The sequence below is a fragment of the Pelobates fuscus genome, chromosome 4 (assembly GCF_036172605.1).
Source record: "Pelobates fuscus isolate aPelFus1 chromosome 4, aPelFus1.pri, whole genome shotgun sequence".
Lineage (NCBI taxonomy): Eukaryota > Metazoa > Chordata > Amphibia > Anura > Pelobatidae > Pelobates > Pelobates fuscus.
In genome coordinates this window covers 58,484,835-58,503,004 of record NC_086320.1, presented here as the reverse complement: position 1 = coordinate 58,503,004, position 18,170 = coordinate 58,484,835, and the positions used below count along the sequence as shown (strand labels likewise).

At 47.9% G+C, this 18,170-nt stretch overlaps 1 protein-coding gene across 2 annotated transcripts in view; it reads left to right on the top strand.

Annotated features, from left to right (window-relative positions):
- Positions 1–18,170, top strand: part of MATN2 (matrilin 2) — a 95,577-nt gene that overhangs the window by 40,215 nt on the left and 37,192 nt on the right. For both annotated transcript variants that reach the window (XM_063451216.1, XM_063451215.1), the window contains exon 8: positions 13,322–13,444. In XM_063451216.1, the coding sequence (XP_063307286.1) occupies positions 13,322–13,444 (123 nt within the window). The remainder of the gene's footprint in view (positions 1–13,321; positions 13,445–18,170) is intronic.

The following is an 18,170-nucleotide window of genomic DNA, read 5'->3' as shown; positions in this document are numbered from 1 at the left end:
TATCAAATTATATTTTCTCATCTAAAATATCAGAATTTGGCAAGACACGAGATGCATTTTTTTTTTAACTATGAGTAAGTCTAAGTAATTGTATTATGTCTGCAATCCGATGTTGGTTGTTTAGCCGGTATAAGCAGTTATTCATTGACCCGTTGTTTGTGGTAGGGAGGCATAAAAGAGCAATTCTGGGGAATGTTTTAAAAGTGGAACAATTAGCATGAGCAAGAGAAAGCAACGTTCTACATATCCTGGCAATCAGACAATCTAGCCACTGTTACTGGGAATGTCACCAAGAAGAGGATACACACACACAATAAAAATAAAACAAAAAAGTGTCAATGAGTTAGTATTCTGAATATCATGTATGGTATTGGTTCTAACATAGCTGTGTCTGTGTCTTTCACTACAAACTGGCTCCCTATATCTTCCAGGAACAAAACTCCCCGTAATACCTTAATAACACCTGCAACAACACCTTACTTAAACAGTTTTCCATATATCTCATCAGTAGTGATGTCCCGAACGGTTCGCTGGTGAATATATCCTGGCGAACATAGCGTGTTCGCGTTCGCCACGTACGGCGAACATATGCGATGTTCGGTCCGCCCCCTATTCGTCATCATCGAGTAAACTTTGACCCTGTACCTCACAGTCAGCAGACACATTTCAGCCAATCAGCAGCAGACCCTCCCTCCCAGACCCTCCCACCTCCTAGACAGCATACAATTTAGATGAATTCTGAAGCTGCATTAATTTTTTTTATTTTTTTATTATTTTTTTTGTGTGTTTGTGTTTATTATACATTATCCTCCATAGCCAGTAACCTGTGTTTATTATGCATTATCCTCCCATAGCCAGTAACCTGTGTTTATTATACATTATCCCTCCCATAGCCAGTAACCTGTGTTTATTATACATTATCCCCCCATAGCCAGTAACCTGTGTTTATTATACATTATCCTCCCCATAGCCAGTAACCTGTGTTTATTATACATTATCCCCACATAGCCAGTAACCTGTGTTTATTATACATTATCCTCCCATAGCCAGTAACCTGTGTTTATTATACATTATCCCTCCATAGCCAGTAACCTGTGTTTATTATATATTATCCCCCCATAGCCAGTAACCTGTGTTTATTATACATTATCCTCCCATAGCCAGTAACCTGTGTTTATTATACATTATCCCTCCCATAGCCAGTAACCTGTGTTTATTATACATTATCCTCCCATATGCAGTAACCTGTGCTTATTATACATTATTCCCCCATAGCCAGTAACCTGTGTTTATTATACATTATCCTCCCATAGCCAGTAACCTGTGTTTATTATACATTATCCTCCCATAGCCAGTAACCTGTGTTTATTATACATTATCCCTCCCATAGCCAGTAACCTGTGTTTATTATAAATTATCCTCCCTATAGCCAGTAACCTGTGTTTATTATACATTATCCTCCCATAGCCAGTAACCTGTGTTTATTATACATTATCCTCCCCATAGCCAGTAACCTGTGTTTATTATACATTATCCCCCATAGTCATTTATCGTTGGACCTAGGCAGCATGATGTCTTAGGCCGGCCCTGAGAGTGAGTGAGTGAGTGAATAATATAATATACCGTATATACTCGAGTATAAGCCGAGTTTTTCAGCACATTTTTTGTGCTGAAAAACCCCAACTCGGCTTATACTCGAGTCAATAGTCTGTATTATGGCAATTTGCATTGCCATAATACAGACTGGGGCTGTCAGAGAGTTTACTTACCTCTCCTGCAGCTCCTGTCAGCTCTCTCCTCCTCCGCGCCGTCCGTTCAGCACCTCGGTCAGCTCCCAGTGTAAATCTCGCGAGAGCCGCGGCTCTCGCGAGATTTACACTGGGAGCTGGCAGAAGAGCTGACCAGACGGCGCAGAGGAGGAGAGAGCTGACAGGAGCTGCAGGAGAGGTAAGTAAACTCTCTGCAGCCCCCACAGCCCCCCACTGAACTACCAATGCTGGACCAGCAGGGAAGGAGAGCCCCCCTCCCTGCCATGTATCAAGCAGGGAGGGGGGCCGAAAAAATATAATAATACAATTTTAAAAATAATAAAATAATGAAATGAAATAAAAAAATAATAAGAAAAAATAATAATAAAAAAATATTAACATAATTAAAAAAATAATAATAAAATTGCCCACCCCCCACCAAGGCTCTGCATCACACACACACACACACACCACATTCATACACACACCACATTCATACACACACTTCATACACACACACACTGCATTCATACACACACACACTGCACTCATACACACACACGGCACTCATACACACACTGCACTCATACACACATACTGCACTCATACACACACTGCATTCATACACACACTGCATTCATACACACACTGCACACATACACACACTGCACTCATACACACACACACTGCATTCATACACACACACTGCACTCATAGACACACTGCACTCATAGACACACTGCACTCATACACACACTGCACTCATACACACACTGCATTCATACACACTGCACACATACACATACTGCACTCATACACACACACTGCATTCATACACACACTGCACTCATACACACACACACACACTGCATTCATATACACACACACACTGCATTCATACACACACACACACACTGCACTCATACACACACACACTGCACACATACGCACACATACACACACTACTCATACACACACGCTGCACTCATACACACACGCTGCACTCATACACACACACTGCATTCATTATACACACACTGCATTCATTATACACACACTGTAAATAAATATTCAATTAATATATTTTTTTTAGGATCTAATTTTATTTAGAAATTTACCAGTAGCTGCTGCATTTCCCACCCTAGTCTTATACTCGAGTCAATAAGTTTTCCCAGTTTTTTGGGGTAAAATTAGGGGCCTCGGCTTATATTCGGGTCGGCTTATACTCGAGTATATACGGTATATGTTCAGAAACATATTAGTAATATATGTAAATCGAGTTCATGCAAAGAGGGTGAAAAAGTATTAAAGAAAAACACACTTATTGCATCAAATTTACAAAGCCAAACTTTTAAAAGCTTTCCTCATTTCTTTTTCGGGATGAGGAATATATCGGTTGTAGACTGAGGATTTCCATCTGCCCAATATTTTAATAATATGCACTGGAGTGTCAGTGTTGAAGGAGACCGAAGCTGCCCCTATTCTAAATGAAAGACCCGAGACATGGATACAACCCAATCTTAGGAGTAGTGTTCTGATGTAGAAGATGAATTTAGCCGTAGTCAGAGGGATTCAGTGAGAGTAGTGGTGAAATGTGTGTGGCATGACTGAGTGTGGGTAAGTAAGAGTCAAGTATTTTAACTGGGCACTAGTTCTAGGTGGGATAAAGTGGTATAGCAGATGGATGAGTAGTTTGGTTAGTTTAGAGGTTTGTAGAGAAAGTATATAGTGATTAGTGATGTACCGAACTGTCCGCTGGCGAACAGTTCCCGGCGAACTTAGCGTGTTCGCGTTCGCCGCGGCGGGCGGACACATGCGCAGTTCGATCCGCCCCCTATTCGTCATCATTGGGCAAACTTTGACCCTGTGCCTCTCGGTCAGCAGACACATTCCAGCCAATCAGCAGCACTCCCTCCCTTCCACACCCTCCAACCTCCCTCCCAGCATCCATTTTCGATTCATTCTGAAGCTGCATGCTTAGTGAGAGGAGGGAAAGTTTAGCTGCTGCTGATTAGATAGGGAAATTGATAGCTAGGCTAGGGTATTCAGTGTCCACTACAATCCCGAAGGACTCATCTGATCTCTGCTGTAAGGACAGCACCCCAAAAAGCCCTTTTTAGGGCTATAACATCAGGCTGCTTTTTTTTTCCTGTGTAATGTAATTGCAGGTGCCTGCCTGCCAGCTTCTGTGTGAGGTTCACATTGGATACTGTGCCTACTTGCCCAGTGCCACCACTCATATCTGTTTTAACAATAGGTTAAGCTTTACATTTAAAATTAATTTTTTTTTTCACTGTAATAGAAGAGCAGTTGCCTGCCTGCCAGCTTCTGTGTCAGGTTGGATGCCTTGCCCATTTGCACAGTCAGTGCCACCACTCATATCTGTTTTAACAATAGGTTAAGCTTTACATTTAAAAGAAATAATTTTTTTTCACTGTAATAGAAGAGCAGTTAGTTGTCTGCAAGCGTCTGGGTGTCAGGCCTACTTCAGCGTGTGCTCTGCAGACCTGTGCCAGCGTGCTTTGACAGTTGCCAATCATATCTGGTGTCTCTTTAGCGTGCTTTTACAAAGAAAAAAGGTTTCTAGTGTAAGCTAATAGCAGCCAGTCAGTGTCCTTCAAGTGGCTCTGTCAGTCCTTCCTTCAGCGTGTGCTCTGCAGAACTGTTCCAGTGCACATTGCCAATCATATCTGGTGTCTCTATAGCGTGCTTTTAAAACCAAAATTTATTTTTCACTGTTATAGATTGAATAGCAGTTACTTGTCTTCAAGCGGGTGTGTCAGGCCTACAGTGTGTGCTCTGCAGAACTGTTCAAGTGCACATTGCCAATCATATCTGGTGTCTCTATAGCGTGCTTTTACAAAGAAAAAAGGTTTCTAGTGTAAGCTAATAGCAGCCAGTCAGTGTCCTTCAAGCGGCTCTGTCAGTCCTTCCTTCAGCGTGTGCTCTGCAGAACTGTTCCAGTGCACATTGCCAATCATATCTGGTGTCTCTATAGCGTGCTTTTAAAACCAAAATTTATTTTTCACTGTTATAGATTGAATAGCAGTTACTTGTCTTCAAGCGGCTCTGTCAGTCCTTCCTTCAGCGTGTGCTCTGCAGAACTGTTCCAGTGCACATTGCCAATCATATCTGGTGTCTCTATAGCGTGCTTTTAAAACCAAAATTTATTTTTCACTGTTATAGATTGAATAGCAGTTACTTGTCTTCAAGCGGCTCTGTCAGTCCTTCCTTCAGCGTGTGCTCTGCAGAACTGTTCCAGTGCACATTGCCAATCATATCTGGTGTCTCTATAGCGTGCTTTTAAAACCAAAATTTATTTTTCACTGTTATAGATTGAATAGCAGTTACTTGTCTTCAAGCGGCTCTGTCAGTCCTTCCTTCAGCGTGTGCTCTGCAGAACTGTTCCAGTGCACATTGCCAATCATATCTGGTGTCTCTATAGCGTGCTTTTAAAACCAAAATTTATTTTTCACTGTTATAGATTGAATAGCAGTTAGTTGTCTTCAAGCGGCTGTCAGTCCTTCCTTCAGCGTGTGCTCTGCAGAACTGTTCCAGTGCACATTGCCAATCATATCTGTTGTCTCTATAGCGTGCTTTTAAAACCAAAATTTATTTTTCACTGTTATAGATTGAATAGCAGTTACTTGTCTTCAAGCGGCTCTGTCAGTCCTTCCTTCAGCGTGTGCTCTGCAGAACTGTTCCAGTGCACATTGCCAATCATATCTGGTGTCTCTATAGCATGCTTTTAAAACCAAAATTAATTTTTCACTGTTATAGATTGAATAGCAGTTACTTGTCTTCAAGCGGCTCTGTCAGTCCTTCCTTCAGCGTGTGCTCTGCAGAACTGTTCCAGTGCACATTGCCAATCATATCTGGTGTCTCTATAGCGTGCTTTTAAAACCAAAATTTATTTTTCACTGTTATAGATTGAATAGCAGTTACTTGTCTTCAAGCGGCTCTGTCAGTCCTTCCTTCAGCGTGTGCTCTGCAGAACTGTTCCAGTGCACATTGCCAATCATATCTGGTGTCTCTATAGCGTGCTTTTAAAACCAAAATTTATTTTTCACTGTTATAGATTGAATAGCAGTTACTTGTCTTCAAGCGGCTCTGTCAGTCCTTCCTTCAGCGTGTGCTCTGCAGAACTGTTCCAGTGCACATTGCCAATCATATCTGTTGTCTCTATAGCATGCTTTTAAAACCGAAATTTATTTTTCACTGTTATAGATTGAATAGCAGTTACTTGTCTTCAAGCGGGTGTGTCAGGCCTACAGTGTGTGCTCTGCAGAACTGTTCAAGTGCACATTGCCAATCATATCTGGTGTCTCTATAGCGTGCTTTTACAAAGAAAAAAGGTTTCTAGTGTAAGCTAATAGCAGCCAGTCAGTGTCCTTCAAGCGGCTCTGTCAGTCCTTCCTTCAGCGTGTGCTCTGCAGACCTGTGTCAGCGTGCTTTGACAGTTGCCAATCATATCTGGTGTCTCTATAGCGTGCTTTTACAAAGAAAAAAGGTTTCTAGTGTAAGCTAATAGCAGCCAGTCAGTGTCCTTCAAGCGGCTCTGTCAGTCCTTCCTTCAGCGTGTGCTCTGCAGAACTGTTCCAGTGCACATTGCCAATCATATCTGGTGTCTCTATAGCGTGCTTTTAAAACCAAAATTTATTTTTCACTGTTATAGATTGAATAGCAGTTACTTGTCTTCAAGCGGGTGTGTTAGGCCTACAGTGTGTGCTCTGCAGAACTGTTCAAGTGCACATTGCCAATCATATCTGGTGTCTCTATAGCGTGCTTTTAAAACCAAAATTTGTTTTTTCACTGTTATAGATTGAATAGCAGTTACTTGTCTTCAAGCGGGTGTGTCAGGCCTACAGTGTGTGCTCTGCAGAACTGTTACAGTTCACATTGCCAATCATATCTGGTCTCACAGTAGCTTGCACGCATAGTACCACTAATCCCAAAAAAAATGACAGGCAGAGGCAGGCCATCCCGCAGGGGCCGTCGTGGTCGTGGTGCTGTGATTCCCTTTTGCCCTAGAATAATGTTTTCAGAAGCCACGTACCCTGAACTTGAAAAGTTCTGAGGACATAGTTGACTGGCTAACACAGGACATCTTGTACAGCCTCCGCTCGGAACCTTGACGCACCATCCTCCTCCAGCTTAGCTTCAGGCACCTCTCAAGATACCACTCACCCGCGTGCCGCCACCACCAAAACTAGCACCACAGCCGCTTTACTTGGTATGTCAGAGGAGTTATTCACAAACCCGTTTGAAGAAATGAGTGATGCGCAACCATTATTGCTAGAGGATGTAGATAACAGGGATATGTCTCAGGCAGGCAGCATTAAACACATGGAGGTACGGTGTGATGATGATGATGTTGTACCCGCTGCTGCTTCCTTTTCTGAGCATTCAGATACAAGCGAAGCGGTTGATGATGACGATGCATCCATGGATGTCACATGGGTGCCCACTCGGCAAGAAGAAGAACAGGGCGAAAGTTCAGATGGGGAGACAGGGAGGAGGAGACGAGTTGGAAGCAGGGGGGGGTCGTCGCAAGGAGCTAGTGGCACAGTCAGACAGCATGCATCGGCACCCGGGGTCAGCCCGACAGCACGCCAATCAACGCATGCTGTGTCCACCACCAGAATGCCGTCATTGCAGAGCTCAGCAGTGTGGCATTTTTTTTGTGTGTCTGCCTCTGACAACAGCGATGCCATTTGCAACCTGTGCCAAAGGAAACTGAGTCGTGGGAGGTCCAACACCCACCTAGGTACAACTGCTTTGCGTAGGCACATGATCTCACATCACAAACGCCTATGGGATCAACACATGAGTACAAGCAGCACGCCTACTCTAAGCCGCCATCCTCCTCCTGGTCCAGCATCTTCAGCCACGTCAACCACTGCTGTCCTTCTTGCCCCCTCTCAACCATCCGCCACTCCGTCTCCCGCCTTGAGCAGTTCCCGCTCATCTGCCCACAGTCATGTGTCTGTCAAGGACATGTTTGAGCGTAAGAAGCCAATGTCACCAAGTCACCCCCTTGCCCAGCGTCTGACAGCTGGCTTGTCCGAACTATTAGCCCGTCAGCTTTTACCATACAATCTGGTTGAGTCTGAGGCGTTCAAAAAATTTGTAGCTATTGGGACACCGCAGTGGAAGGTACCCGGCCGGAATTTCTTTTCACAAAAGGCAATCCCCAACTTGTACTCGATTGTGCAAAAGGAAGTCATGGCATGTCTGGCACACAGTGTTGGGGCAAGGGTCCATCTGACCACTGATACCTGGTCTGCAAAGCATGGTCAGGGCAGGTATATCACCTACACTGCGCATTGGGTAAACCTGCTGACAGCTGACAAGCAAGGAATGCGTGGCATTGCAGAGGAGTTGGTGACACCGCCACGAATTGCAGGCAGTCCTGCTGCCACCTCCTCTACTCCTCCTACTCCATCCTCTTCCATAACCTCCTCGGCTGAGTCCTCTTGTGCCGCTGCTTCTTGCTCCACATCAACGGCACCCCCCCAGCTCCCCAGGTACTATTCCACATCCCGGATACGGCAGTGTCACGCCGTCTTGGGTTTGACTTGCTTGAAAGCAGAGAGTCACACCGGACAAGCACTCCTGTCCGCCCTGAACGCACAGGTGGAAAAGTGGCTGACTCCGCAGCAACTGGATATCGGCAAAGTGGTGTGTGACAACGGAAAAAATTTGATAGCGGCATTGAAGTTGGGCAAGTTGACACATGTGCCGTGCATGGCACATGTGTGTAATCTGATCGTACAACGCTTTGTGCATAAGTACACAGGCTTACAGGACGTCCTGAAGCAGGCCAGGAAGGTGTGTGGCCATTTCAGGCGTTCCTACATGGCCATGGCTCACTTTGCCGATATCCAGCGGCGCAACAACATGCCAGTGAGGCGCTTGATTTGCGACAACCCTACACGTTGGAATTCAACACTCCTAATGTTCGACCGCCTGCTCCAACAAGAAAAAGCTGTTAATGAATATTTGTATGACCGGGGTGCTAGGACAGCCTCTGGGGAGCTGGGAATTTTTTTGCCACGTTACTGGACGCTCATGCGCAATGCCTGTAGGCTCATTCGTCCTTTTGAGGAGGTGACAAACCTAGTCAGTCGCAACGAAGGCACCATCAGCGACATCATACCATTTGTTTTCTTCCTGGAGCGTGCCCTGCGAAGAGTGCTGGATCAGGCTGTAGATGAGCGTGAAGAGGAAGAGGAAGAGTTGTGGTCACCATCACCACCAGAAACAGCCTTATCAGCATCGCTTGCTGGACCTGCAGCAACGCTGGAAGAGGATTGTGAGGAAGAGGAGTCAGAGGAGGATTGTAGCTTTGAGGAGGAGGAGGAGGAGCAAGACCAAACACAACAGGCATCCCAGGGTGCTCGTTGTCACCTATCTGGTACCCGTGGTGTTGTACGTGGCTGGGGGGAAGAACATACCTTCAATGACATCAGTGAGGAGGAGGAACGGGAAATGAGTAGCTCGGCATCCAACCTTGTGCAAATGGGGTCTTTCATGCTGTCCTGCCTGTTGAGGGACCCTCGTATAAAAAGGCTGAAGGAGAACGACCTGTACTGGGTGTCCACGCTACTAGACCCCCGGTATAAGCAGAAAGTGGCGGAAATGTTACCGAATTACAACAAGTCGGAAAGGATGCAGCATTTGCAAAATAAATTAAAAAGTATGCTTTACACAGCGTATAAGGGTGATGTCACAGCACAACGGGAATCTAACAGGGGGAGAGGTGGAAGTCATCCTCCTCCTCCTCCTCCCACGACCACGCCGGCAAGGACAGGACGCTTTAAAGACGTGTTGTTGATGGAGGACATGCGGACCTTTTTAAGTCCTATGCATCGCCACAGCCCTTCGTGATCCACTCTCAGAGAGCGACTCGACCGACAGGTAGCAGACTACCTCGCCTTAACTGCAGATATCGACACTCTGAGGAGCGATGAACCCCTTGACTACTGGGTGTGCAGGCTTGACCTGTGGCCTGAGCTATCCCAATTTGCGATAGAACTTCTGGCCTGCCCCGCTTCAAGTGTCCTGTCAGAAAGGACCTTCAGTGCAGCAGGAGGTATTGTCACTGAGAAGAGAAGTCGCCTAGGTCAAAAAAGTCTAGATTACCTCACCTTTATTAAGATGAATGAGGGATGGATCCCGAAGGGACTGACACTGGGCGATACATTCGATTAAAAAAGGCCTGATGAGATGAGCTACCTTGGGCTAAAAATGGTCCACACGCGCTGTATTTTAGCTCTGAATGACGTTTGACTTGCGTGACTTATCCGCCACCAACTAGGGTTCAAGCCGCCATGTTTTAGGGCACTTTCTGCCTGTGAAACAAACATCAATTTTTCTGGCCGCTGCTACAGCAGCGGCTGCAACAATACCAAATTTTTCAGGCATGTGTACATGCCTAATTTTTAGGCCCACTGGTGCAGCACTGTGGCTTCAAAAACCAAACCAAAAAAAAATCCTCCAAGATGGCACCAATATACCAGTGGTCTAAGCATCTTCCCACCTTGGCCTAAAAAGGGGAGGTGATTCAACAATTAAAAATCTCTGCCATTTACACGTCCACTGATAGGAGACGCGGAAGGTATTAAACTGATATGAACAATACTAAACTCACCACTCCTATCTGGTGGCACATTAGCTTGCCCGCGCAGTGCCCCAAATTTCAAGTAAGAGGACCGACCAAGCATCTTCTTCCATCTCCCTGTTACATAAATCAATGCCATATCCATAGAAATTGTAGAGAATATCCAGGATAGTTTTACAGGGCCAAATCATGTCGCCTGTTGAAAGAGGTGACCTTGCTCGGGTCCCAGGTGTGCGGTTCCTAAAATGGCTGCCATATACATGTCCTCTGATAGGAGACGCGGAAGGTATTAAACTGATATGAACAATACTAAACTCACCACTCCTATCTGGTGGCACATTAGCTTGCCCGCGCAGTGCCCCAAATTTCAAGTAAGAGGACCGACCAAGCATCTTCTTCCATCTCCCTGTTACATAAATCAATGCCATATCCATAGAAATTGTAGAGAATATCCAGGATAGTTTTACAGGGCCAAATCATGTCGCCTGTTGAAAGAGGTGACCTTGCTCGGGTCCTCAAGTGACCATGCTGATCAAATTAAATAGTATGCTTTACACAGCGTATAAGGGTGATGTCACAGCACAACGGGAATGTAACAGGGGAAGAGGTGAAAGTCATCCTCCCCCTCCCACGACCCCGCCATATCTGCCAAGTGACCCTATGTAGGGTTAACAGTCTCTATTCTGCTCTGTGTCAGTGTGTATCATGGTCTCTGAGGACGGGGGAACAGTCTCTATTCTGCTCTGTGTCAGTGTGTATCAGGGGCTTTGAGGACAGGTGTCAATGTTAGGTGATTTCTGCCCTTTATGGATTAAAAGCAGACTCTGCATCAACTGTGCAATTTTCCATGGGAGTTTTGCCATGGATCCCCCTCCGGCATGCCACAGTCCAGGTGTTAGTCCCCTTGAAACAACTTTTCCATCACTTTTGTGGCCAGAAAGAGTCCCTGTTGGTTTTAAAATTCGCCTGCCCATTGAAGTCAATAGCGGTTCGCGCGGTTCGCCGGTTCGCGAACATTTGCGGAAGTTCGCGTTCGCCGTTCGCAAACTGAAAATTTCGGGTTTGCGACAACACTAATAGTGATCATGATTTTTAGCGATATCCAATATTTTTAAGGTGGTCCCAGTGCCACCACTCATATCTGGTGTCACAATAGCTTGCATTTAAAAAAAAAACTTTTTTGACTGTAATATAATAGCAGTCAATTTCCTTCACACGTGTGCGTTTCAGGGCCTGCCAGGGCACAGTGTCACACCAGTGCAACTCATATCTGGTGTAACAGTAGTGTACATTTAAAAAAAAAAAATACAGGGGGCTTGTTGTCACCTTTTGGGGACCCTTGGTGTTGTACGTGGCTGGGTAGAGGAAGAGACCTTCAATGACATCGGTGAGGACAAGGAACGGGACATGGCTAGCTTGGTATCCAATCTTTGCAAATGGGGAGTTTGCGGTTGTGCAAATGGACTGTTTGCGGTTGTTTGCGGTGCGTTAAACGGGGAGTTTGGTCTGTCACTATGAAGCGGGCGTAACCCTTACACTAACTGATCGATACAACATCATACCTGATGTTTTAAAGCACGTTATTCCAAACAATTTAGGAATGTTAGGTGATTTATGCCCTTTATGGATTACATCAACTATGTAATTTTCCATGGGAGTTTTGCCATGGATCCCCCTCCGGCATGCCACAGTCCAGGTGTTAATCCCCTTGAAACAACTTTTCCATCACTATTGTGGCCAGAAAGAGTCCCTGTGGGTTTTAAAATTCGCCTGCCAATTCAAGTCTATGGCGGTTCGCCAGGTTCGCCCGTTCGCGAACATTTGCGTAAGTTCGCGAACGGAAAATTTCATGTTCGCAACATCACAACTCATCAGTCCTCATCAAAAGTGGTCCCGCAAATACCTTCAGTTTCTCTACTGACACACACTTGCTTAATCTTATACTCCCACAAATGCCTTCAATTTCACTGTTTGCAAGAAAAAGGGAATAATGCACACTCTAAAAAGGGGGAATACTTCCTGCAAGGTGCTCCAGGAAGGGAAGACCAATCCCTGGAGACATCAAATGGAAGAAAAGCTACATATCCATGCACACCTGAGGTTTCCTCTAAAAGGCAGTCTTTTGTTAGGAACAAAAAAGTGGAAACGTTGTCTTAGAAGAAACCTCAGGTGTGCCTGGATATTTCTCTTTCCTTCCGTTCAACTTCACTTATGTCATACACTTCCCCCTCTAATAAATGCATAAGAAACTCACCAAATATACAGATACATCTTCAGTCAAATTAGCCTCTGTGTACTAGAACTAAACCTCACTCACCCACTTTCTGTATTTCTTTATATGGAACCTCAAATAATTATTTCTAGCAGGATTTAAACTAGGTGATGTTGTGGGCTGTTAAGAAACCAACATTAAGAAATCGTTGTGAGATTCAGATGGTATTAAATACAGCTCTCTATGTGTTTAGCCAAGTAGGAGCTGAGGTTAACTATTTCTGGAAAGCTTCCAGTTGAATAGCTCCAGTGTCCTTAAATAATTTTAGAGCAGATAGAATGCAGCTGAAACTGGAGTGATTCCATGAGGACTTGAATCCATGTGACCAGTGATGAAGTTATGACAATTCAATAGTATCCACATATCCTTGGGTCAAGCAAGGACCGTGTTTTGACTGAATGAACTCAGCACATGGTTCCCACCAGGCAGGTGCCAATAGTTTCAAGATGTTTGTGAACTACGTTTCCTTTAATTCTAGGCCAGCACCTGCTAGACCTCTAGTAATACAAACAAATTACGGTTTATTTAGAGAAAAGTCTGCTATTGTCAAGTACGCTGGTGCAGATTTCCCCATTTTATCTATGGGTCGTGTAATGTGATCATAATAACCCCTTCTTTCATTTGCATGATTCACCAAAGGTCCAAGACAAGCTAGATCATGTTTTCATCTTTTTTCAGAGATTAATTACTGTGCGTTGGGTAATCATGGGTGTGAACACGAATGTGTGAACTTGGACAACGAATTTGTATGCAAGTGTCGTAAAGGCTACTCTCTGAACCGTGATGAGAAGACATGCAGAAGTAAGTTTTCTATGGCCATGTTATAGTCTAAGATAAATGCACATAGACTGTCGACGAAGGATTAGTATACTATGCTCTTTGATTAGAGTAATAAAGTATTCACTATTCTCTCTTAGAATAGGGAGTTATAATGAATCAATACTCTCTTACAATACGGAGTTATACCGATCAAGTACTCTACAATAAGGAGTTATAATGATCCAGAACAATCTTACAATAGGGAGTTATACTGATCCAGTACTCTCTTACAACAAGTAGTTATAATGATTAGTGATGTCCCGAACGGTTCGCAGGCGAATAGTTCCGGGCGAACATAGCTTGTTCGCGTTCGCCACGGATGGCGAACATATGCGATGTTCGGTCCGCCCCCTATTCGTCATCATTGAGTAAACTTTGACCCTGTACCTCACAGTCAGCAGACACATTCCACCCAATCAGCAGCAGACCCTCCCTCCCAGACCCTCCCACCTCCTAGACAGCATACAATTTAGATTAATTCTGAAGCTGCATTCTTTTTTTTTTTTTATACAGAAGTGTGTTATATTTGAGCATGCTAGACTGAACGTGCGTATATCATGGCTAGTTGCACTGAGGGTATGAGTATATAGCAGTACATTGTTGTGAAAGATGGCTGTCATGTTTAGGGTGTAGCTTGCACGACCACGTTATCCACTGTGTATTTGTATCTGCAGCTCCACCACTAGTTATAAATCAAGTGTGAGTCGCCCCATGAGATGAGACTAGTGAATAACATAATACATGAACGGTTAAGGTAAAGGCATGTAAGGAACTACGACAATAAACTCTTTAGGAGGTGAAATAATGACATGTTTAAATGCTTGCTACTTTACGATTAGTTAATGTGCAGAGAGCAGTTCATGTGATCAAAGGCATGGTGTGGAGGATCGGCTATAGTGGGACATGCTTGGCAGGCTGCTGTTTACTGCTTGTGCTCATCCGATCCCTTCTGGGCACCAGGTGCAGACCCTGGGAGTCCCTGATACCTGGAACAACAAAGGCAAGTCTCTGGCTGAATGCCGGGTTCGCGGCTTGAGGTGGTGGAAGCTTGTTTTGTCGGGTGGTCGGATCTGTCCCGGTGGTGCTTCACGTCCGGTGCGGGATTGTGGTGGCTTAAGGTGGAGGCGAGTAATTGACGTGGGGCAGGCTCTGCATTTCTGTTTGTGCCTCCGGTCCCGTCTTCGACGCCTTTTGCGTTGGTGGATTTTAATGGGGACTGCTTCGCTTAGCTGTGGTGGAGCTTGTTGGGGCTGTGGTGGAGCTTGTTGGGGCTTCCTGCTTGTTATTTGCTTCCAAAATTGATTAAAGAGTCTATCCAGCTTAGAATAAATATCCTGCCATGCTTTGCTGGTACCAGGAGGACACGCGGCTGCCGCCATATTGGGAGAGTCGCAGATGAGTATGTCAGCCTGAGCGGCTGTGCTCTGTGCGTCCATTAGCTCCAGACAGCCTCTCAGGGGTGGACCGGGATAACCCCCCGGTCCGAGGGGGGGGGGGGGGGTAACGGAGCTCCTGCCGGGAAGTAGCTGCTCCTGGGCATCCCAGGATCGGGAGATCGGCCGCCTCTCCCGCCCGGTGAGCACCAGGCCACACTTGCCACGCGGAGGTAAGTAAGACTCTGTCGAGTTGCTGACCGCTATTAAGCATGTCGGGTCGGTCAGGTAGGAGCAGCATTGCTGGGTCATCCCTTTCTGGGGTGAAATTCGCTTGTTGATAGCTGCTTAAAGGGAGATATTGAGGGAGCTCACACGAAGTGCGTCTTTCCTCCATCACTGACCGAGGACCTGACACCAGGAGGGGGCCCGGCGGCTTGCCCGGTATGCCGCCGGGTGCGAGGCCCCTCCTGGCTGCCTGGCCAGCCACCGCAGACACCGGTCTGCAGCTCCGCAGTGAGCAGAGCTGCAGACCATGTGTCTCGCGAAAACCGGGCAATCAGAGCATTGCCGCGGGTTACCACGGCAACGCTCTGATGGTCTCGCGAGATTACATGGTCTGCAGCTCTGCGGAGCTGCAGACCGGGAGCAGTGGCCACCGGACCACCAGGGAGCCACAATCCTTAGCCCCAGCACCCCCCACCACCCTCAGCCTCAGCACCCCCCATGGTCTCGCGAGATTACATGGTCTGCAGCTCTGCGGAGCTGCAGACCGGGAGCAGTGGCCACCGGACCACCAGGGAGCCCACTGGACCACCAGGGACTAAAGGTAGGCTTTCTCACCCCCCACCACACTCAGCCTCCCTACCACCCTCCCCACCACCCTCAGCCTCATCACCCTCCCTACCACCCTCAGCCAGCCTCACCACCCTCCCCACCACCCTCAGCCTCACCACCCTCCCCACCACCCTCAGCCTCATCTCACTCCCTACCACCCTCAGCCTCCTCACCCTCCCCACCATCCACAGCCTCCCTACCACCCTCAGCCTCACCACCCTCAGCCACCCTACCACCTTCAACCTCCCCACCCTCCCCACCACCTTCAGCCTCACCACCCTCCCCACCACCCTCAGCCTCACCTGGACCACCAGGGACTAAAGGTAGGCTCTCTCACCCCCCACCACACTCAGCCTCCCTACCACCCTCAGCCTCATCACCCTCCCTACCACCCTCAGCCAGCCTCACCACCCTCCCCACCACCCTCAGCCTCCCCACCCTCCCCACCACCCTCAGCCTCATCTCACTCCCTACCACCCTCAGCCTCCTCACCCTCCCTACCACCCTCAGCCTCCCCACCACCCTCAGCCTCACCACCCTCCCCACCACCCTCAGCCTCATCACCCTCCCTACCACCCTCAGCCTCCCCACCCTCCCCACCATCCACAGCCTCCCTACCACCCTCAGCCTCACCACCCTCAGCCACCCTACCACCTTCAACCTCCCCACCCTCCCCACCACCTTCAGCCTCACCACCCTCCCCACCACCCTCAGCCTCACCACCCTCCCCACCACCCCCACCACCCTCAGCACCCCACAATCCTTAGCCCCAGCACCCCCCACCACCCTCAGCCTCAGCACCCCCCATGGTCTCGCGAGATTACATGGTCTGCAGCTCTGCGGAGCTGCAGACCGGGAGCAGTGGCCACCGGACCACCAGGGAGCCACAATCCTTAGCCCCAGCACCCCCCACCACCCTCAGCCTCAGCACCCCCCATGGTCTCGCGAGATTACATGGTCTGCAGCTCTGCGGAGCTGCAGACCGGGAGCAGTGGCCACCGGACCACCAGGGAGCCCACTGGACCACCAGGGACTAAAGGTAGGCTTTCTCACCCCCCACCACACTCAGCCTCCCTACCACCCTCCCCACCACCCTCAGCCTCATCACCCTCCCTACCACCCTCAGCCAGCCTCACCACCCTCCCCACCACCCTCAGCCTCACCACCCTCCCCACCACCCTCAGCCTCATCTCACTCCCTACCACCCTCAGCCTCCTCACCCTCCCCACCATCCACAGCCTCCCTACCACCCTCAGCCTCACCACCCTCAGCCACCCTACCACCTTCAACCTCCCCACCCTCCCCACCACCTTCAGCCTCACCACCCTCCCCACCACCCTCAGCCTCACCACCCTCCCCACCACCCCCACCACCCTCAGCACCCCACAATCCTTAGCTCCACCACTAGTTATAAATCAAGTGTGAGTCGCCCCATGAGATGAGACTAGTGAATAACATAATACATGAACGGTTAAGGTAAAGGCATGTAAGGAACTACGACAATAAACTCTTTAGGAGGTGAAATAATGACATGTTTAAACGCTTGCTACTTTACGATTAGTTAATGTGCAGAGAGCAGTTCATGTGATCAAAGGCATGGTGTGGAGGATCGGCTATAGTGGGACATGCTTGGCAGGCTGCTGTTTACTGCTTGTGCTCATCCGATCCCTTCTGGGTGCCAGGTGCAGACCCTGGGAGTCCCTGATACCTGGAACAACAAAGGCAAGTCTCTGGCTGAGTGCCGGGTTCGCGGCTTGAGGTGGTGGAAGCTTGTTTTGTCGGGTGGTCGGATCTGTTCCGGTGGTGCTTCACGTCCGGTGTGGGATTGTGGTGGCTTAAGGTGGAGGCGAGTGCTTGACGTGGGGCAGGCTCTGCATTTCTGTTTGTGCCTCTGGTCCCGTCTTCGACGCCTTTTGCGTTGGTGGATTTTAATCGGGACTGCTTCGCTTAGCTGTGGTGGAGGTTGTTGGGGCTGTGGTGGAGCTTGTTGGGGCTTCCTAAATTGATTAAAGAGTCTGTCCAGCTTAGACTCACTATCCTGCCATGCTTTGCTGGTACCAGGAGGACACGCGGCTGCCGCCATATTGGGAGAGTCGCAGATGAGTATGTCAGCCTGAGCGGCTGTGCTCTGTGCGTCCATTAGCTCCAGACAGCCTCTCAGGGGTGGACCGGGATAACCCCCCGGTCCGAGCGGGGGGGGTAATGGAGCTCCTGCCGGGAAGTAGCTGCTCCTGGGCATCCCAGGATCGGGAGATCGGCCGCCTCTCCCGCCCGGTGAGCACCAGGCCACACTTGCCACGCGGAGGTAAGTAAGACTCTGTCGAGTTGCTGACCGCTATTAAGCATGTCGGGTCGGTCAGGTAGGAGCAACATTGCTGGGTCATCCCTTTCTGGGGTGAAATTCGCTTGTTGATAGCTGCTTAAAGGGAGATATTGAGGGAGCTCACACGAAGTGCGTCTTTCCTCCATGACAGCTAGGCCCCGCCCTCCGGAAGCTG